The sequence below is a fragment of the Branchiostoma floridae genome, chromosome 2, assembly GCF_000003815.2.
Source record: "Branchiostoma floridae strain S238N-H82 chromosome 2, Bfl_VNyyK, whole genome shotgun sequence".
Taxonomy (NCBI): domain Eukaryota; kingdom Metazoa; phylum Chordata; class Leptocardii; order Amphioxiformes; family Branchiostomatidae; genus Branchiostoma; species Branchiostoma floridae.
In genome coordinates, this window is record NC_049980.1 from 15,361,595 (window position 1) to 15,382,205 (window position 20,611).

At 41.1% G+C, this 20,611-nt stretch overlaps 3 protein-coding genes across 4 annotated transcripts; 2 read left to right on the forward strand and 1 right to left on the reverse strand.

Moving 5' to 3' along the window:
• Positions 1 to 249: 249 nt before the first annotated feature.
• LOC118409866 (cytochrome P450 7B1-like) lies at positions 250 to 5,803 on the reverse strand. Its single transcript, XM_035811234.1, has 9 exons — positions 5,363 to 5,803; positions 4,646 to 4,843; positions 3,727 to 3,880; positions 2,985 to 3,090; positions 2,326 to 2,495; positions 1,770 to 1,907; positions 1,504 to 1,593; positions 720 to 816; positions 250 to 461 (listed from the first exon to the last, which is right to left on the reverse strand). Exons 1-9 carry the CDS (start codon positions 5,437 to 5,439, stop codon positions 268 to 270), a joined length of 1,224 nt encoding a protein of 407 aa, XP_035667127.1. The 5' UTR covers positions 5,440 to 5,803; the 3' UTR covers positions 250 to 267.
• A 1,402-nt stretch (positions 5,804 to 7,205) lies between these two features.
• Positions 7,206 to 11,578, forward strand: LOC118410081. Its single transcript, XM_035811563.1, has 3 exons — positions 7,206 to 7,444; positions 9,609 to 9,692; positions 10,015 to 11,578. Exons 1-3 carry the CDS (start codon positions 7,244 to 7,246, stop codon positions 10,831 to 10,833), a joined length of 1,104 nt encoding a protein of 367 aa, XP_035667456.1. The 5' UTR covers positions 7,206 to 7,243; the 3' UTR covers positions 10,834 to 11,578.
• A 2,060-nt stretch (positions 11,579 to 13,638) lies between these two features.
• On the forward strand, positions 13,639 to 19,724 carry LOC118409848 (lysosomal-associated transmembrane protein 4A-like). Of its 2 annotated transcripts, XM_035811211.1 has the most exons (8): positions 13,639 to 13,878; positions 14,742 to 14,862; positions 15,335 to 15,394; positions 16,135 to 16,208; positions 16,586 to 16,708; positions 17,079 to 17,174; positions 17,705 to 17,791; positions 18,214 to 19,724. In XM_035811211.1, exons 1-8 carry the CDS (start codon positions 13,780 to 13,782, stop codon positions 18,298 to 18,300), a joined length of 747 nt encoding a protein of 248 aa, XP_035667104.1. In that variant the 5' UTR covers positions 13,639 to 13,779; the 3' UTR covers positions 18,301 to 19,724. The 2 variants fall into 2 exon arrangements, with proteins under 2 accessions (XP_035667104.1, XP_035667105.1); XM_035811212.1 differs by lacking the exon at positions 15,335 to 15,394.
• The last annotated feature ends 887 nt before the right edge of the window (positions 19,725 to 20,611 follow it).

The following is a 20,611-nucleotide window of genomic DNA, read 5'->3' on the forward strand; positions in this document are numbered from 1 at the left end:
CCCACACACACACACACACACACACACAAATACAGGTTTCCACTAAAAGGCAATCGATGAGCGATCGTTGAACCAAACAAATTGGACTGATGTTCGCATTAATGCTATGATTAGTGTATAACAAAAGATGCAAAAGTATGATGCAAAGACAACAACGCGCGTAAAAGTAAAAATTATCTATGAAATATGAAACCTATCAAATGTTTTGTCGCTTAGCGGTCGCAGCCTCTGGTGGAAAGGGAATGTGAAATATCAAGCTAATGCATATCATACGATAGATACCTCAGGATCGTCGAAAACCTCCGGGTCCATGTGTACAAACCCCGGATACAGAGCCACTCTGTCGCCCTTGCGGATACGAATGGTACTGCCGGATTCCAAGGCCAGTTCAGCATCATCGGTGGCGACACGGATGATGATAGAAGCACTGCACATGCGCAATGACTCGTTGATGGCACTACCTGTATCAGTAATAGACAATGTGTAAGCTTTGGTCACATCTTTTCTCTCCTATTGAACAATGATCATCGGCACATAACTAAAGGACATCTCTTACGTTTCTTTTCACATTCTCCATTGTTTGCCACTGGCGACGAATATACTTATGTCCTTACAAAACTGCCTGGACTCCTTCATGTTTTTCTATGATACAAGCAATGGCAATAAACTGACTACTGGTATCTTTCAGCTACGATAATACCGTATCATAGCTCACACACCTAAGCATTTCATGTCGTTCAGCTGCTCCCTCGTCACGTGGATCATCTTGCCTGCTTCCTTCATAGTTTCCAAACTCTGTCCAGTTTCCTTCAAAATCTACGGATGAAACAATTAAGTTATTACCTGACTTGGCAGCGAAAAGGTACGGATCTTTACTTCCCCTTGTTTCTATACTAGTGACGAAAACAAATAAGATAAATACAGTGTAGAAATTGCTAAACTTTCGTTCCAACACTGAAATCAATATAGGGACTTACCCTAATTTTCGGTCAAACTCCATCGACCTTGTTCACAGAATGACCCTCTCTATCTCCAGCAGTGACGTCAGGAACACGACACTTTTGCAGGAGTACAAAAGGAGTGCAAAAGCGGCGTGTCCCTGACGTCACTGTGAACAAGGTCGACGGAGTTTGACCGAAATTTAGGGTAAGTCCCTATATTGATTTCAGTGTTGGAAAGAAAGTTTAGCAATTTCTATAATGTATCCTACCAACACAGATGAACTTTCATGCTAAGATAAATACAGGATGACTATGGGCCCCTTGCCAGTAGATCGTTCAACGACCGATCTGTGTAACTCTTAATTTCATAATTGAAATATTATGCACGATACAATAGTACTAATATGATTCTTTTTTAACATACTAAGCTTAAAATGATCCGTTCTTTCTCTATGACATAAATCAGGAAATCTGTCAAATATTTGATCGTTACGTGGTCGCAGCTTCTAGTCGAAAGGAGGTGTAAGAAACTAAAGTCACTTGAGATAACGGTTGTGTTTACCTGGTCCACTTCCGCCCTAACGGCAGCCATGGCGACAGGATCCTTCAGGAGGTAGAACAAGGTCCAGAAGGCGGCAGGGACGGTGTTACTCTGGTGAAAAGGAAAGGCGGTGGGTGAAACACTTCTTACCGCTGACACTGGATGAGCTGCTACATGTTATGTTCACGAAATGAACCTATGTAAGCTTTATTCAGCATATTCACTGACCAAATGTGCTTGACGCTTTGTACCTATCTTTGAAAAAAATTTAGGATTTTGATTCTTACCAACGAAGCCCACATGGTTGCAAAGTTACAAGCCGTTATTTCGTCCGGAGTCAGATTTGCGTCGGCGTAGATCTCCTGTCTCATCCGGATGAAGTCAGAGACGCCACGTTGTCCGAGCCCAGCTGGAGATACCATGGACTGAAATAACAACCAAAAAAACATTTCAGAATGAAGATCCATTCATCCTGTCTTGCATTGCCCTGTTGTAAAGTCTGCCACTAAAACGCTCCTGCATTTACTGCTCGAGTGCCCAATCTTTCCATGTGTTGCATTTAGTGAAGTCCAGTTATGGATAACAATGGTATTATACAGTTTCTTCATTAACTGTGCAAATAGATAATGTGCATTAAAGACCCTTGTTCACCGTTGTGTACACCTTTGCCAAAGCTACCTACATGCCCCAAATGATGGAAATCCGTTGTTCCTTTCTTCTATTATCCTGTTTGGAATATTCTGACAAAAATGCCCCTGCAGGGGGGGTGGTGGACAAAATCTAATAATTTCCAGTACCTCTGTTCGCAAGGAGATTAAAAACAAGCGAGAGCATGTAACATACCTTCAGATATTCATATCGTTTCTTGGTGTGTCCCATGAGCCACCACGGTACGTTGGAGATGATCTCTGGGAACCTCTTGTCGTACTTCTGGAATTCCTCCATGGCGTGCAGCAGCAGTGCTGTCTCGTCTTTTTCTTCTTTGTGTCTCCCGAACAGCGTCTTGTAAGATGCTGATGAGCACAAATGTCGGTTTATTCATCTGCGGAGTACATATACAGTACCCGCTTTCCTCTAAAGGCTGCGACCACTGAGCGCGTAAATAAATAAATAAAGAACGAATTCTATACCTTTTTCCTATGTGTTTTGTTGTCTTTTGATTCATGCCTTTACATCTGGCATCATAGAATGTTGATTATAACAATGATGATAATTTTTAAATCAAGGGTTACATAAATCTAATTTTGGCCTGTGTATGGTCGCTCAGTGATCGCCGTCTAGTGGAAGGGATCCTAACCGCTAATGCGTAGGTCACATTTCGGATACGTGGCCCGACCGGGCAGGTTTGGGGAGCGAAAAGTATGACACAAAAGACAACAAAAACACAAATCGTACAAATAATCATTCAAGGGCATAATTTGTGCATATCTATCTAATACGCTTTGATATTCCATTTCCGCAAACGGGCGCCGATTGGGAAACGTGACATAAAGGGACCTTACCGCTAAATATGATCCTGTAGACAAAAGACCACAGCTCTCCTTTGTTCCACTCCACCGTGACATCTGTAGCGGCTAACATAGCGGACTGCAGGTTGCTCATCATCACCTGGAACAGCAACGAAATTTTGCCAGATTTGAAAATGATTCTTTGCGCAGTTGTCACTTTCATCTTGTCAAGCAACATCTACTTTATGCTTCGGTCACACTGGAAAAAGGGGACCCAGCGACTAGTTTACGGGCGTGACCTACGTGGTCCTGTGGGACACCCTGCCGATAACGGTTTATATTTGGGCACGGCCGGGCCCCGGTTTTTTTAAAGAACCAGGAGTGAAAATCAACCCGGAGCCGGCGACAAATAGTTGCTGTGATGAAATCGTAGCCTCTAACAGACTCCGCGGATCGCTGGTCAAATACTAGTAGTATAAATTGGACAAGTAAAGCGAATACTATGCTAGGGAATAGTATGCTAGTTGGCCGCATACTGACTCCACTGGCCGGCCAACTGCCCTAGCATACTATTCCCTCTATTTGTCCACGGAGCATGGTAGAGGCTAACATAATCGTGACAATACCAAGAGGTGCTGCCGTGTTATCCGGGAGTGCACTGGGGCAAATGTGCAGCGCTACACCCCCAACAGGCACCGGCGCAATAGTGACCGTAGCACTAGACGACCGGACAGACAACGAAAGTTGCTGGTGTCAGATCCGCACTGCATTTGACAAAGTCGCTGTAAAAATGTACCTCTGTGACCTTATCCAGTCCCTGCCCCTGTAATTCCTTTGGCCATAGCGCATCACTGTCGGCTCGGACCCAGTCGCGGGGTGTACCATAGAATATAGGCACCCCGAAGGCGCGATGAGCTATCTTGGACGAAAATAGTCGGAAGTCCAGACCCCTAGAATGACGGTAATAAAGACACTTTTCAACCCTACACATCTGTTCAAATTGATGAATCAATGAATATACATTCAATACACATCACAATAAAAGGTTAAAATGAGTGCCTAACTTCGGCTGGAGACGTCCTTCGGGATGAGGCGTAAAGCCCCTAGTCTTTTGTTTGGGCAGACCCACACCTTGAGAACAGGAGGTCTCCGTCTGTCATGAGCGACAGAGTCGTCTGGAGGAACTTTTATAGTGTCACCTGATGGATGACTGAATTGAACTGAAGACCTCACCACACTTATGGAAAACTTTTGATATAGGCCTATGTTAGTGCGAGTGCAAAAAGCTTTAAGTCTGCTCTTTCACAGTCGGAAGGTCCTGAGTTCGATCCCGGCCGAGTCATACCAAAGACTTTAAAAATGGTGCATGCTGCTTTCTCTGCTTAGCACTCAGCATTCGGGAAAGAGTATGGAAGTTGAACACACACCACTACCAGTGGACTAGCCCCCTGCTGTAGTGATTGCGTTGTGTGTGGCCCAGGGCTAATGAAACAGAGATGGGCACCGCCCTATGCGCCATCTTGGTGTGGGAAGGGTTTAACTTTTTAACTTCACAGCTTGTTACAGAACTGGTGTTTTATGCCTGAAGGCGGTTTATCGGCTATGTCAACCAAACAAAAAACGAACAAACAAACTAAAACAACAGTGATCTATATACAAGGCACGTTTGGAAAAGCTCACTGTAGTTGTTATAAGACATTTCCTTTCATACTAACCTGCTGTTCCGGATGGCGTGAGTGAATGAGTGCGGGTCCAGGACGAAGGTGGTGTAGTGGCCGGCCAGCCGCACGGTGAACACGTCGCCATATTTCCTCCAGCGGGAGGTGATGAAGCCCAGGGGGTTTCGGGAAAACTCCAAGGCGACGCCTAGGTACGGGAGAGGCCCCGGCTCCAGGGGAGGCTCACCAGGTCTCCTGTGGGAAGGGGAATAGTATCAAGGTAGTGACAACAACTTACACCTCCATTCCACAAGGCGGTGATCTCGCTATACGACCGCGCTTGACAGAGCGCTCAACGACTTCAACAAAAAATATGACTTTTTTCCAGTAATACTTTTTACGTAACGTTTGCATGATATTGCAATTATGAATTCAGGAGTTCCAGAATTAAATCCAGTTTAGGTCGCACCGTCGCAGCAAGGTCTCAGCGTGATCGCCGTCTAGTGGAATAGGGTGCTCATCAACTCGTTGAATAGCACAGGAGCGACTCACACTCCAAGTTAATGTTCGACACGACCCCTTTGATGTAGAATGGACTGGATAAGAAACCCGTGTATCTATGAATATGAAATGCCTTTGATAGGACTCACGATGTGAGTAGATAAACTTCACCCCCTTAATACTCAGTATAATCGCATACCCCCTGCGTGCGCCGTAGTCAAGCCGGGCAACAGCCTCCGACAAGTTGTTAAGACGTGAAATAGTTTCTCCTACCTACGCCTTGTTGTGACCTGTAGAAGCACGAAGACTAAGACTACGGCCAAACAAACGCCTAGCAATTCTGTCACCATCCTGCTGTAGGTCGGCAGGCAGGTCAGTCTGTGTGACTCTAACACAGTTAAGGCGCATGTGCGATGAAAGTCTAACTCCAATGATCGCCTCAAATGTCGTCTCAAAGGCGAATTTTAGGATCGAGGGTGCATTAACCTGCCTGCCGGCTATTTCTTCATCCCCCGCAGCTCTGTACATGTGGTGTGTACATGCCCTTTGCACTGCGACCTTTCCCCTCCTTGTTCCAAGGACTGTATTTACTCAAGAGCACCAGAGAATATGTTATAATTCTCAAGTTAGGCTTCTAGCCTGAAAATAACTTTTCATTCAAGTCAGAGGGCCTAAACTAAAAACCATGGGACTTTGCTACTAGTAGGTGCTACATGATACTCGACTAAATCAAATGCGATATAGACGACCGCTACCACTGCTATCCATATTGGAGAAACACTTATCCACCATTCACCATGCATAAAGCGACAGTAGAATGATTTGGTCAGTAGGCGTGTTAAAAGGCCGGTGCTATAATACCATTCTGTGGGACATATTGTCAGATTGTGTGTAGCCTTTCCAGTGGACTTTGATTGTCGGAACACGCATGTTTGCTACTAGCTGTTTGACTACAGATAAGTCATGTCAACTCAATGTCTTATCAGTTGTTTTGCAATTTTGGTATTTTGCACATGCATCTTTTCCAGGATATGCTTACTTTTTCCCGAGCGAAAATCGAGAAGATATCCGGGTCGTCGAAGTTTCTAACGTAACGTTATATCTCCTGTTGCTCTGATATGACTTTCTTGCAAGGAGAGGAAGTTTTTAACACGTTTGTTTAATTGTCATACAAAGGCCAAGGACAGCCTATATGTGGACATTGACCTGAACCTCGTAATTTACATATTGTGTTTCTTATGGCTCGATCACCCCATTTCTTTTACAAACATTTTGGTGTATTGAAATGGAGGACAAAGGCAGTGCGACGGAAATCATCTCTTCGGAAGTACCACTAGCATAAGTAACAGTTACTAGTAAATGAAATGGACTACAGCAAAATAGACAGGAATCATGATACCTAGATGAGATTCATTGATTCACCAATCCCGTATTCTAGAGACTACATAGAAAGAGAGATAGTGAGAGAGAACTTGAGAAAGAGAGAGACGTTGAGGAATGAGTGGGAAAATGATACACAGTGACTGTTGGTCGGCCATTGAATAAACAATCTGATTAGATTGCGAATACATTGTCCAAACAAATTTTAAATACCAACAAACTTTGTCACGCTAGGAGAATGAGTTGATGGTGATTAGATAATAAAGTAACTGTATCTTATATTGTTTTGTTTAGGCTAAAAGATTTAACAATGCGAGCATTGGGCCATTGGAGTCTTAACACATTTACGTTCATTCCAAAGTAATCACAAGACCGATATAACGTTACATGATTAACGTCACAGGGTACATAAGGTTGACCCATAGTTCAGTCCCTTGCGCAACACTGACACCATCATGTCGAGTTGAAATTTTATAACGTTATAACGTTTTTATTTATCTATTTATTTATTTATTGATCTTTAGGGTAGTCCCTTCAGTTAACGTTATCGAAGGTTTTCGGATTGTTGTGCCATGCGGGGTTCATAGTCCTCTGGAAAATTGCTCCACATGACGATCAGTCTGTGTTCTCATTATTGTGAATCTTTATTCGGAAATTGCATTTAGGAGTACTTTGCGTAGATGGCGCTGGTTATTGGTCACTGCCAGCCCCATTTTGGCCTGATAGTCTGCCACAAATCGCAAGGAGCGCTTTTTATGTTTACTCCGGAGCAAGATGGCGACACTTCCAGTCTTGTTGTTGGGGTTGTCAGATTTAGGTGATAAACGTTCCCGAGAGCTCGAGGCAAACAGAAAACCTGAAGAGAGGAAATTATTAAAGATCATACCCGACAACCCAGAAGACTGCGTGTCCCTTCTCATCAACAACTTCCATATCGACCCCTACACTTGGTGCGGTCTCTATGATGAGAGACAGGTATGACATTTATTTGTCATTTTTAACACGATAATCTCTCTAACCATATTCTATATAGACACAACAAAGGCACAGCGACTTTCATAAGGTCCTCAACAAGTGCACATAACAGTTACAAACAAGTGGATACAAATGTCAGAAAATTTTCAATTGTTTATTTTCCAGTAGTTTACTCATTAAAAAGTTGATGTACGTCAATTTTTACATTGATCCGCCTAATATGACCCTGTAGACACGTTTGAACTTCGCGCTCTCCTCCTCTCCCCGCCGCGCTGGCCGATGACGTAATGGCCTCGTTCTGATCGTCTGAGATTGTATGACGTCACGGATCCAAAACTTGTAGCCAGCCATTTTGCTCGGTGAACCTCGGTCCTCTCATCGATAAATAATCACCCCGTCATTCTGGAGTTCAGTTTGTTGTTGTTGAAAATTACTTTCGTGGACCTGTAAGTCGCGTTGTGAGCTGTCTACGATGCCATAGTCCCCGGGAGACTGAACATGAATAAGCTTGCCTGCGAGTAAACCGCGCGGCGACGGAACGAAATCAAAACAATGGTGGTGGGGGAGGTTCACGCATCGTGCCATTCTGGACTTTTACAAGAGCGAGTTCGGGTCAGTTCTTACCTTCTCCTTTCCGGACAGCACAGCGATATTTACACGTAAGCTTCCACGAATTTTGGTTGAATTCACAATTGTCCAACTGGCAGGGACATTAAAAAAAAACATTTTTCCTCTGACAACATACCCTCGATCGCTACATATCGAACGATCCCCCTTCCGCGCCGAAACATACATACAGCATTGTTGTTTTTACATACAACACAGGCCGGCATTGTGAATAGCGCGAAATGTCGGCTTCGTTTCAGAGTCCGTGATTTGTTTTGAATGAACCCCCAGCAATCTCCGCCAAAGCTACATGATTGAAAAACCGACCAGTCCAGATAATTTCCCCGAAAAACAGAAAATAAAATGAGCGGCGAGGCGAAACTCGCATGATCTGTACAAGAGGCGGCGCGATCTGTATCGGCGCGAAAAGGAGGTCGATCGATATGTAGCGATCAAGGGTATGTTGTCCGAGGAAAAATGTTTATTTTGTAAATGTCCCTGCCAGTTGGACAATTGTGAACTCAACCAAAATTCGTGGAAGTTTACGTGTAATTATCGCTGTGCTGTCCGGAAAGGAGAAGCTAAGAACTGACCAGAACTCGCTCTTGTAATAGTCCAGAACGGCACGATGCGTGAACCTCCCCCACCACCATTGTTTTGATTTCGTTCCGTCGCCGCGCGGTTTACTCGCAGGCAAGCTTATTCATGTTCAGTCTCCCGGGGACTATGGCTTCGTAGACAGCTCACAATGCGACTTTCAGGTCCACGAAAGTAATTTTCAACAACAACAAACTGAACTCCAGAATGGCGGGGTGATTATTTATCGATGAGAGGACCGAGGTTCACCGAGCAAAATGGCTGGCTACAAGTTTTGGATCCGTGACGTCATACAATCTCAGACGATCAGAACGAGGCCATTACGTCATCGGCCAGCGCGGCGGGGAGAGGAGGAGAGCGCGAAGTTCAAACGTGTCTACAGGGTCATATTAGGCGGATCAATGTAAAAATTGACGTACATCAACTTTTTAATGAGTAAACTACTGGAAAATAAAGAATTGAAAATTTTCTGATGCTGTCCTTTAACCTGCGTAAACTAACTAACGTTATATTATTGAGCTGACACATGAATATTATTAATTTACCCGGTAATAACGTGTAGTATCTAGAACAGGATGCTAACGTTACTACGCAAGCAGTGGGGTTCACACGCCCCCTTTTAGAAAATGTTAGGATTAGTTATCTAGTAATGTTTATTTGTAAAGAAATGGTGACACACACATGGGGTTTACAGAAAAGGCTAGGCTGTCTACCAGGCCAGGTTATCCGGCTAACATACTAGTACGTTACAATGCTTTATAGTGTTTGCTGTTTTGAGAGCAATGTGTGGCCACTAGCTATGTTGGAGCATTTCCATGCCTTAAAAACATTAGGTAGTGCAGTGTCATGTAGCAGCATACTCGTAAGCTGATATTATATCCTATGCTGATATTTGTCACACAGATGATGGACAATAATTGTAAATGTTACATATGTTTTGTTTCTGCCATATCATGTTCAGTCTATGATTCTGATGCGCCTGGGAGAGCGTGGTATGGTACGACTAGTGTCCACAGCTATCATGCAGACAAAGCTCCTCGATGAGGTAGGTATATTTGGGGATTATTAGATGTTTTGCTTCATAATCTCTCTTCCTGAAAAAAAGAACTATAGTGAAATGTGATGTATTGAAATGCTGAGATCTTCATGTTGTGTTACTCTACAAGTGACCACCTCTGCATAAGGACCACTTTGCCAGTATAACCACTTCTTGTTTGTCCTTTGGATGATTTTCCCAATCCCATTAACACAAGCATGAAGAACCCAGTCCATAGTGACCACCTGTCACAGCAGGTCAGACTTTATCAGCCCTTTGAGTAGTAGCCTTCTTGGGCAGTTGACCTATTTTTATATTTCATCTGTATTAGATGATGCCATCCAGATCTGCTGGAGACAGCGTCACAAAGAGCCGTCAGTATCTCCACGACACTGTTAAGACCATAACAACAATGTCCACCTACCTTCCCGCAGCCAAGAAGCTCGGACAGTTCTTTAAGGATCTTTTGCCATCCTTCGAAGACATTCTTGGTCATGCTGCAAACGAACTTTGGGAGAAGAGAGAAGTTGATGCAGGATTCTATGAGTTTGCTTTAAGAGGACTCCATAACATACTCGTGTCAGCAACAAGAAAAGAAGTCTTGCAACCCTTCTGTAATTCTAAATGTTATGAGTATGTTGTCGACATGTTGCGTACAGTACATCCCATAATTTTGTACTATACTTACAGGATGATTCATTATACAGTAGAAATGGGAACAGACAAGGAGAGGGAAAGGTTCAAGGAGGAAGATGGCCCTAAACTGTTGGAGGAGAACATGAAAATGTTAAATGATCTTAAAGATGTGCATGGAGTGGGAGAATTGGTGTTCATTGCTGAATTGTTAAAGGATGAAATAGAAGTACCAGGGTCTCCCCCAGAGTACTTTAAGTTTGTTCCAAAAAGAAAGAGATTACTAAATGATGGGCCACATGTGGAAGAAGGGATGATGTGCTGCACAGGGGCAGTGCCAGTGATATGCTCTGTTGTGGACTGCAGAAAAACAAAGGGAGAGTCAGGAGAAGCACTGAAAGCTTGTGCCCGTTGCTTATTGGCTCGGTACTGTAGCGTGGAGTGTCAGAAGTTACACTGGAAAAATGGGCATAAAGAGGAATGCTTCACCAAGGAAGATCTTCTTAAGGAAGTTTAGATATTCAGAATGCCATGCCAATACAGTATTATTTCAAATGAATTTTAAATACATGTGCCAATATATGAATGATACCACTTGCAATGGTATCATTGTCTTCGAATACATTCATGTTCCAATCTTTGTCCTGTAATTCAGCATTAACCCTTTAGCTGCTAACGTTTGTTGTAAATGACACAGGTTTGAGGGAACAGATAAGCCTAGATTAGGAAGAAGGTTACATTTGTGACTCTTATTACTTTTCTATTCTAATGTTTGAAAGAAAGAACATTTATATTTTTAAGTAATGCAATGTTACATGTACAGTAGTTACTTAGGAAATAAAAGTAATGCTCAAGCAAGGCGCTACTTGACTTAAGCTCATGTTGATGCAACACGATATGAGCTACACAATGTATGTTTTATTTATTATTGACTAAAAGCTTTAGCTATAAAAGTGAAGAAAGTTGTAGTGTGTTGCAGCCCTTTTAAGTAAATATACCTGCAGGTAGCTCATTTATGTTATGCATGTATGACCTTCAGCATAACACACCACCTCCATTTTTATAGATTTATTACACTGACTGAATTTAGGACTTAGTACACATAACCAAGGCCTGTATATTTTAGTCCAAGTGTCAAATAAAGAGGCCTTCCATATTTAATTGTGATACCTCATCATGTTACATAATAGTTGCATATTGACAAATGTTCCTGAATGGAATACCTTTACATTTGCAATCAATAGAAGAAAGATGGATAGAACTTCTGTGTCATTTTTGTGCACTGAGACTCCCTTGTAATCGAAATAAAGATGACATTGCATTTTTGTAGGTGCTGTCAACCGCCTGTAATGCTTGTTCACCTTTATCCACGGGGTAACCTGTATCTGTTGCTTTTAACAACAGGCGACATCAAGCCGACAGGTGGTAGTGTTAAACTGCAATGACTGAAAATATTGCAAATTGAAACCAACGTCCGTCGACGTGATATCTCCAAATACCGTTTTTATAAGCAATGGATATAGGTTACCCGGTGAACGGATAAAGGTGAACTAGCATTACCTGCAGCTGCAAGTCATTAATCAAGCAGATAAGAAATGAAAAATATGAAATTGAAGGTCCTGTACCTCCATGAATTATTTGGAGTTTTTGTGATCTTCATGCTATAAAATTATTCTCCAAGCATAGATTACAGCAAGGTGATGACAGGTAGTGCCCGCAATTTTTTTTCAACTGCTTCCCTTTGCCACAGAAAGGAACGCTTCAGGCCTAATTATATATCCCGTTGGCCATGAAGGCCCGACGTTTCCCTCTGGCAGTCAGCACTGGTCAATGTGTACATAGTTTGGTTTGAATCTTTATTTATCATCCTATAGCTGACCAAGTGCTAATGCGTGTTTTTGTTTATACATAACAGTCAGTGCAAATTATCTCACTATTATCTTCAACAAATCCGTGTTGTAACTAGAGTTTGGCGACCTCATACCTCCATGAAAATTTAGAGCTTTTGTAAATTTCATGCAATTGACTAAGACATTAACATAATTTATGCATGGTGTTGTTCATCATTGACAAACGTACACATGTCACGATTATAAAATTCCCATTATTAACCATAAAGCGGTTTTGCAATTTTTACATAAATTATGCAAATAAGTTCCTCATTATCATATTTGGTATCTGCTTATATTCCACCTATCATATTAACATGTGTTACATTTATTGAAGTCCAGTTATTGAAAACAATGGAATTATACAATTTCCTCATTAATTATGCAAATTAACTCCTCATTTGCATAACATGTACATTGTATATCATTATGAACATCTTTGCCTAAGGTACCCGCATGCATAATATGATGCCAATCCGTCAATCCTTTCTGCAGTTATCCTCTTTGGAATGTCTTGACAAAAACGCCCCTGCAGTTCCCAAATTAAATGTTAGGGGGTTGAAACTTGCCCCACTTTGTCATGACACTGAAAGCTATCTTCCACCTAAATGTCACGACCATATCACGTACGGGACAAGAGATACATTGTAAAATTGCTATGATAGACTATTCTCATTAATTATGCAAATATACTCCTATTTTGCATAATTAGTATTTAATCTTGTACAACATTGTCTAAGGTACCTACATACCAAAAATCATGAAAATCCGTTGTTCCCTTCATGAGTTATCCTCGTCAGAAGGTTTTGACAAAAATGCCCCTGCTATCCCAAAACGAGACGCTAGGGGGCCCAAACTTACGTCATTTTTTCCTGAGCACAAGAGCTATCTAATACTTAAAAATCTTGACCATAGCATGTTCAGAACACCGAGATAGCAAAACCGGAAGTTGCGCTGCAGTACCAAGGTCACACACCAGGGGGCCCAAAATTGACCTTGACCTTCGTCTTCCCAACCCCTACCCACATACCAAATATCATCGTAGTCCATCAAGAGGTTCTCAAGTTATGATGACCACAAATATGCGGACACACAGACACACACACACACACACACACACAGACACACTCAAAACTATAAGGGTAACCTCCATTTTTTCATGGAGGTAATAAAAAAATGACATTAATTTGCATTCTGTAGACGATGGCGTCCATAGATTTTACTTTCTGTGACCTAACGTATAAAATCAACTGACTTTTTCCCATTTCGGCATGACAGTTACATCAAGGAGGTTGACATTCTTGGTTACATGTCTTACATGTGCTAGTATCTGTGGGGACTACTTTGTGTGGATGGATTACCTCTAGTCACAATCTCCAATGCGGATGAATACTAGTTATATTGGTCACATGAGATCATGTGACTTGTGTGACGTATCAAGTCTGACGAGAAGAACCAAGAAAGAAGAACACTTCCCTTTTAATATTTCTGCGTTTTACCACAATTTCTACGTTTTGTTCGACTAGAAGGCAGATTAAGGCTCTGTTTAAGAAAGAGGTGACAATCTGGTCAGAATGCAGGCGAAAGAAGGGATGAAACGTGGCGAATCCCGCTGTTGTTGCGGGTGTTTGCATGTCCGGGCCGGGGCCATTATGATCGGGCTTCTACACCTGGTGAGCAACAATTTCCTCCAATTTCTGCAATTTTCACCGTTAAAACTGAACATTTTAACCATAAGGGCCTTCTGAGTGCTCTAGATATTGATTCACGTATGTATTTGGAGATGTCACGGTGTCGATCTTACGAAATGTCTGATAGTTGTCTGACAAAGGAGTGATATTTTCAAGCTCCTGAAAAATATAAAGATGGCGGACAGGACATGAATCAGCTGACAAACGATGATCATGAGGGAAGCAGGAACAATATATTTACGTTATAACGCATTGTTTGGGTGACAAAGTAAAGTAAAGACTGAACCATTTGATGTATAAGTAATGAACAGTATACAGGCTGGCCAATGTGTTCGAGATTTTAGTTTCACTTTTTTGGTAGTATCAAGGAAGTATCATGTTGTAACTTGTATAATTTCATAGAACAAGATGTGAAGGTGTTATGTGAGAAGTTGTTTAAATTGTCTTATTGGGTTCTTGGTACGTGCATGTTGAGCATGGAAATTAAAATGTAACTTGGACAGATACCAGAATATCTAACTACAATGTCTTTGCATGATACCGTTACACATCTTAACCTGGATTACTGCAATTTCTTTGTTCATGGACCCTACTGTGCATTTGCAGTGAGATGTATTGTTGGTTATGTCAAAGGTAAAGGCCCCTAACTTGAAAAGGGATGTTGTCTTGTTCATGGTTGATACATGTTCATGTCCAGATGTGTTTTGTTTATGTCTCAGGGGCCTTCAACTTTGACATATCACCCACAGTGCATTTTCATACATGTGTACAGTTGGAAACATTAACACACCTATTCATTGTCCACCATATATAATTACTCATGTTGCAACTGTGTACCTGAACAGGTGTGTCACCTGTTGGGAATGTTGATCCTGGCCTACCTGATCACCCATCCTGAGGCCATGCCAAAGGGTGACACCTGGTACAGTCTCAACTACAATGGCAACGACACCACACGTGGCAGCGGTATGTATGATGCAACTGATTCATCATTTGTATAGGAGTTCATGTACACAAGTACATATATGTGTTTCTCAGTAGCCTGCAACAATACAGGCTACTTTTAATTGATTGGTAAATGTAACCCCGTGGATAAAGATTACCCAGCGTCTTACAGTATGGTCATATAAGCAGACAAATGTTGGAATCGGTAAGAAGTCATATTCCAAGGAAGTTGGTAGCAGTTTTTGTCGATTTGTTTTGTTATTTGTGTATACCAACACTTGCCAATTATCCTTTATGTCTTATTGTTGTAAGTCTTTTGTACTGACATGAAGTAGAATACTATGATTAATTTGGTCAGTAAGGTATGACACAAATACTGCAAATATTTTTATGATTTTACCAGCTTGGTAAAACTTTAAAACCCAAGTTTTAACCATAATTTTTTAACCAAAATTTTTAAAAGCAAAGTTTTTCCTTTCTCATGTACATGTAGCTCCCCAGTGGTCCCCATATTACACAGTAATGGGAGGAGAATCTGAGGACAGAAATGGGGGTATGACCTGATAAGAAGAGCATGTTGTCTTTTCCTGAAGTGAAGAGATGGACCATGCCTCTTGCAAGTCTTTTTGAGGGGACAGTTGGTTAAAGAATTAGTCTCCATTGCTGTTTAGGGGGGGACATAAGAATTGCTACCACTGATATTTGCGCTGTCACGTACAACCCATATGAGACAATGGTCCATCTCTCCCAAGACAAGCCATGTATTTCCTAAATGCATGTGTAGGTGCATCCTATTAGTCTGTTTGTTTTCTTTTACTTAATTTAAACATCTTGTAATCTTTGTGTCTATGTGTGACGGTGTCCCTGCACGATTCACGTTGGCCTTGTGGTATTACGTAAAATGGGAACAGCTTGGGCAAAGGTTAATGCCAGATTCTTGTCTCTAATTTTGGATGTACTTGCATCACTTCATGGTGGGAGTGAGCATGTTCCATTGTGTATGGTGTGTGAACTAGGTAATACTTTCTACATAGAACTGATGCTGTGTTAATGCCTTTTGTTCTGAACGTTGGTCTCTTTCCATGTAAAGTCTCTTTGTGGAGCTTGGACAGGTGCATGCGGAGGTCCTGTTGTATAGACTTTTTTCTCTCAGTTAAATGCATTGGTTGTAAAGATGAACTGCTGACTGCTACTTTGCTGATGTCTATATACAATTCTCAGCATGTGTTATACATGGCATACAATTCATTGACCTGGTCCTTACCTAACAGCCATTCTGTATGTGTCCTACAGACAACTGTGTTGCCCTGGCCATCACATTCTTCACCTTCACCATGACTCTGCTTATGCTGTATGGTGCTATAAAGGTAAGTGGTACACAACAAACCCCTGATTCTCCCTAGAAAGTTTTGTAACATTTTATGGTGATAACATGAATAAACCTTGTACCTGTAGTTTCAGAAAACATAGCTTTTGTTTTAGGTCCTATCAAACCACCTGCCATGTCTAAAGTTGTCCTTTTGTGATACAATTGTAAATGGTTTGTTTTTACGGTAGTGTAAATGGGTGAATTAATCAATAAATGACTGAATGAAAAAAACTTTTTACATTTTTGGCGCAATTGGCTAATTAGAAGGAAATTAGGTCACAAAGAAAATGCATCAATAAGAGTACTACTAAAATGTTGTTTGTAGATTTGGTTTATTGTCACATGTGACAAACTGTTTTCTTTTCTCTCTCCCAGCACCGTGCAGGCTACCTGCTGCCCTTCTTCTGTATCCAGGTGTTTGACTTCACAGTGGGCTGTCTTACAGCCATAGGCTTTGTTTCCTACATGCCCAACATCAGGACTTTCATGGAACAAAACGTAAGTACCCAATATAGGGAGCCCAAGCACACTGGCTCAGAGATGAAGTAATCCATGATTTGCGCCGCATACGTCTTGTCATTGTCAGGAGGACTTTGAGACTGACATTGTAAATTTTTCAATAGATAAACAATATGTAATTTCTTATTGCTTTTTCCACTTAATAGATTAAGATGATGGTAGTGATGATGATGGATTAACCATCTCCCCTATACTTGACTGTATAACTAATACTTATTTGGTGCCAAATAGCTACCTTAGAACAATGGTCAATTTGTGATGGTATGATGACCAAAAACTGTATATTCGTACCTGTACTTGAGCGCTAAAGTTCAGGAGTTGATGCAAAGTTTAATTCTGCTGGTTCCAGCCCAACTTGCCGTACCGTGAGGAGCTGATGGCGATGGACCCCCAGTACCTGCTGCTGATCTGCATGGCTCTCTTCTTCATAGTGATGATCATCAAGGTAACTATTTGCCATGACAGGCAGTTGTCTGAGGCCTTTTACATGTACAGTCGGTATTTTATGGACATACATTTTAAGTTGGACAAAGTTATAAAGTATTGCATTGAATCATAGATGTATTAGTTAGACCATTGTACATTCTTTTTTTGGTGAGGAAGGTGCAAAGTTAACATATTTAAGATATGGATACTGTTAGTAGTGTAATGCAGTCCAGGACTCAAGTGCCATGCACATTGCGGATTAGTTGTAGTAGTCACCCTTAAGTAACTGGTCATGTACTGTGGTGTTGTTTTACTTATTGGAGTTGTGAGGAGATGTTACAATACAGGTACATCACCTCACAAACTAAAGAGGTTGTTGAGATATTAATGCCACATGGCATACAAAATTCAGCTGTTTTGTTACCATAAAGACTGTTGTAGATCATCTTTGTTGGGTGGTTTACAACCTGCTTTAAAGTCCTTCACGTAAAGATTGTACCTATGATGAATGTGACCACACCCTAAGTAACTGGTTGTGCTATTTTTCAGGCTTACTTCATTGGAGTAGTGTGGGGATGTTACAAGTACATCACCTCCCGTAACCTCATGGAGGTTATTTACTGCCCCGACACCGAGGTCAGTACTCAGATTCTACTGTTACTGTAGGTCTTCCTGGAACATGTATTGTTTTCTTACATTTCTGAACCCATTTACCATATTCTTAGATTAGTGAGTGGAATCATCCACAATGTTTGTAACTTTTTGGTTCATGCTGAGACATTGTAGAGGTATGGTAGTCAGTATTAAAGGGTGAGTGAGAGATTGGGTCTTCACTGGAGTAACATTACTGTTGTAATATCAGATTGTGCAATGAAAGCTTTCTTTTTTAAACTTAATGGAAGGCATCTCAGACACCAATTGCAGACTTGTATATCATAATATTACTATCATCAGTACTATTGGATGGGTCCTAAAATGAAGTCATAACAGAGGTTCCATGGAAAGGTGGTTTCTGAAGTTTTTTAGATGACTAACTGATAGTATTTTCCCCAAACCAGGCCCTGCTTCCAATGACTCCTCCCAGCTATGACACTGTGACGAAGATGCCTCCTCCACCGCCCTACACTCCAGCTACTGAGACATAAACAACAACAGGAAACAACAACAACAAGCATAACCTTCCTTACAAAGGAAGTCTGAGGAAAACCTGCTAATGTTCATGGATTAATATAAAACACAGATCAAATACCTATTTTCTCGCACCAATTTTGCCTCTGGATATTTATGCAAGTCAAAGGAAGGTTGCCTTGAGTTGTTTTCTCACATTATGGATTTTGAGGAGAAAGACACATTACTTTGTGGGTTTTAAAAAAAGGGCCATATCTTAGTTAAACTTAAAGATGATGATTATTATTGACAAGCATAAGTTACATGTATAACTGCTACATGTCTATGACTTTTAAGGCCAGTGGTGAAGCTTTGTTTAGAAACCAGATTTTCTGGGATTTTGGTGTATGTAACCTTTCACTAGAACATGATCTATTGCAACGTGCAAAAACTATATACATGTATATTGAATAATTCTATCAGCACAATGTCCACGTATATCTACAGTATGTAGCAAAGCTGTATCATGTAACTTCAAGGATGATAGCAATCTTTATACTTGACACTGATGTAATTGAAGAGATTTGGTGTATTTTCTGACCTTTGTACTATTTCTGTAGAATCAGTGTTGGCTTCCTATTGGAGATTATGAAAAGTGAGAGATGGTTTACAGATACATAAGTGCAATTTGAAGGGCTGTGATGACATCCCAGGTGTCAGTGGCAAGTCCAGTTCTGATTTGAGATTTGGAATGTGGTAAAAAAAAGTCTTGTGACTTGCAGTGCTTCATTACTGGTTCGGGCAGCCAAACTGACTCAAGGTGGGATTTCATGATGTGGAAATGCAAAGGGATTGATCGCAAATGGAAGCTAAATTACCCTTGATATGTTTAATCTCAAAATCTGTTTTCTGGCTTCCCTGATTATTATGTTTGTAGTACATGTATCTGCATAGTGAATCAATGGTGTGACAGAACATGCTGCAGCCAGTAAGGACAAAAATGTGTCCTCCTTTCCTGTGAAGTATAAAATGTACCTGCCTTGTATTTGTAATTTACATTAATATTGGAGCCTGAATTTACATTGAAACCAAGCTGTTTCCCCATACATACAGGATTACAAGTAATATGTGGGAATCAATCCATCATTTGGCGTATGTACATGTATTTGCTAGCTTGAGAATCAGAATTTCTGAAACCATCAGTGAGATTTGCTTCTCTTCCACCATGTGTTACAGAGTTATCCATGGAATGACAACAGATGCAGCAGAGAAAACTTTATAAGAATTTGTGTTGTCTGGTCCTAAGATGTAAATACATCTAACTTGCAAATTCATTTTAATTATTTTAAGTTTGGGCCATTACATATATATATAGAGAGAGAGGGACCTATAAAATTTAGACTCAATATGGTGAACAGTATGCATCTTGCTACCTTGAATAAAGGCTAGTCTGCCGAACTTAGTACATGTGTGTGTCTACTTTTTGCACTTACGTATTCTTGACCCCAGTAGTTGCAATGAAACTTGCAGATACATGGCAACAAGACAGGGTTTAAAAAAATACTTATTACATCTAGGCGTGGATACTGGTTCACTGGACCTGATTTGAACCTGAATAACATGGACCTTAAATCACAAAGCCTGGGTCCATAAAATCTTGAACAAATACATACAGTCAAACCTGCCCAAATTGGGACCCATAACGACCGCATCATTTTCAAAATTGAGGTTTTCATTGATTTTCTATGATTAGTAGCGCGATTTTGTGCCGAAATAGGCCAGTTTGCGTCGGATTTTGACTGCCATTACAATGTTATGTTTAGAATAAGGATGGAGGCGGTCAATGGGTGGGTCAATCGGGCAGTCTACTGTAGAGGGTCTGCATGCTCTTTTACGTAAGGCGTAGGCAGCCAATTTTATTTCCCGTAATTCGTAGGGAAAACCATCTTATCTACGTAATTCGTAGCGAGGCGACCAAATTTAGCGTAATTGCCTTCCTTGATTTAGCGTAATACGTAGGGGGTTCTTTTAAATTCAGCGTAAATCGTTGTCGGAACTCCCCATGCAGACCCTCTACTGTAATATGGGAGGAAATTTCGTTGTAAGAAAATCCAACTTTAGTTGTTACAGAATTTTTTTTTTTAATCTATAACATTATGAAGTGAACGACTGCTGAAACGTATATAGCCTCATACTTTTTAAAGAAAGATCTGTGTAATGCTTTTGTCCAACTGTACTGTACATTCACTCTCGTGGGTAAGTTCGCTATCGGGACGTACCGGGCATCGAATTCGAAAGGTGCACCGTAGTTATTTCAGATACGGCGATCAAGAACACAGCGACGCATGA

Bases quoted from the DNA above. Each gene is read 5' to 3' on its own strand.
- LOC118409866 (XM_035811234.1), bottom strand. From the start codon at position 5,439: ATGGTGACAGAATTGCTAGGCGTTTGTTTGGCCGTAGTCTTAGTCTTC. The intron at 3,881-4,645 runs GTTAGTATGAAA...CCGTCATTCTAG, and splicing joins CACGCCATCCGGAACAGCAG to GGGTCTGGACTTCCGACTAT. The intron at 817-1,503 runs GTAAACACAACC...TTTCATCCGTAG, and splicing joins TTAGGGCGGAAGTGGACCAG to ATTTTGAAGGAAACTGGACA.
- LOC118410081 (XM_035811563.1), top strand. From the start codon at position 7,244: ATGGCGACACTTCCAGTCTTGTTGTTGGGGTTGTCAGATTTAGGTGAT. The intron at 7,445-9,608 runs GTATGACATTTA...TATCATGTTCAG, and splicing joins GTCTCTATGATGAGAGACAG to TCTATGATTCTGATGCGCCT. The intron at 9,693-10,014 runs GTAGGTATATTT...CATCTGTATTAG, and splicing joins AGACAAAGCTCCTCGATGAG to ATGATGCCATCCAGATCTGC.
- LOC118409848 (XM_035811211.1), top strand. From the start codon at position 13,780: ATGCAGGCGAAAGAAGGGATGAAACGTGGCGAATCCCGCTGTTGTTGC. The intron at 15,395-16,134 runs GTATGACCTGAT...TGTGTCCTACAG, and splicing joins ATCTGAGGACAGAAATGGGG to ACAACTGTGTTGCCCTGGCC. The intron at 16,209-16,585 runs GTAAGTGGTACA...TCTCTCTCCCAG, and splicing joins TGCTGTATGGTGCTATAAAG to CACCGTGCAGGCTACCTGCT.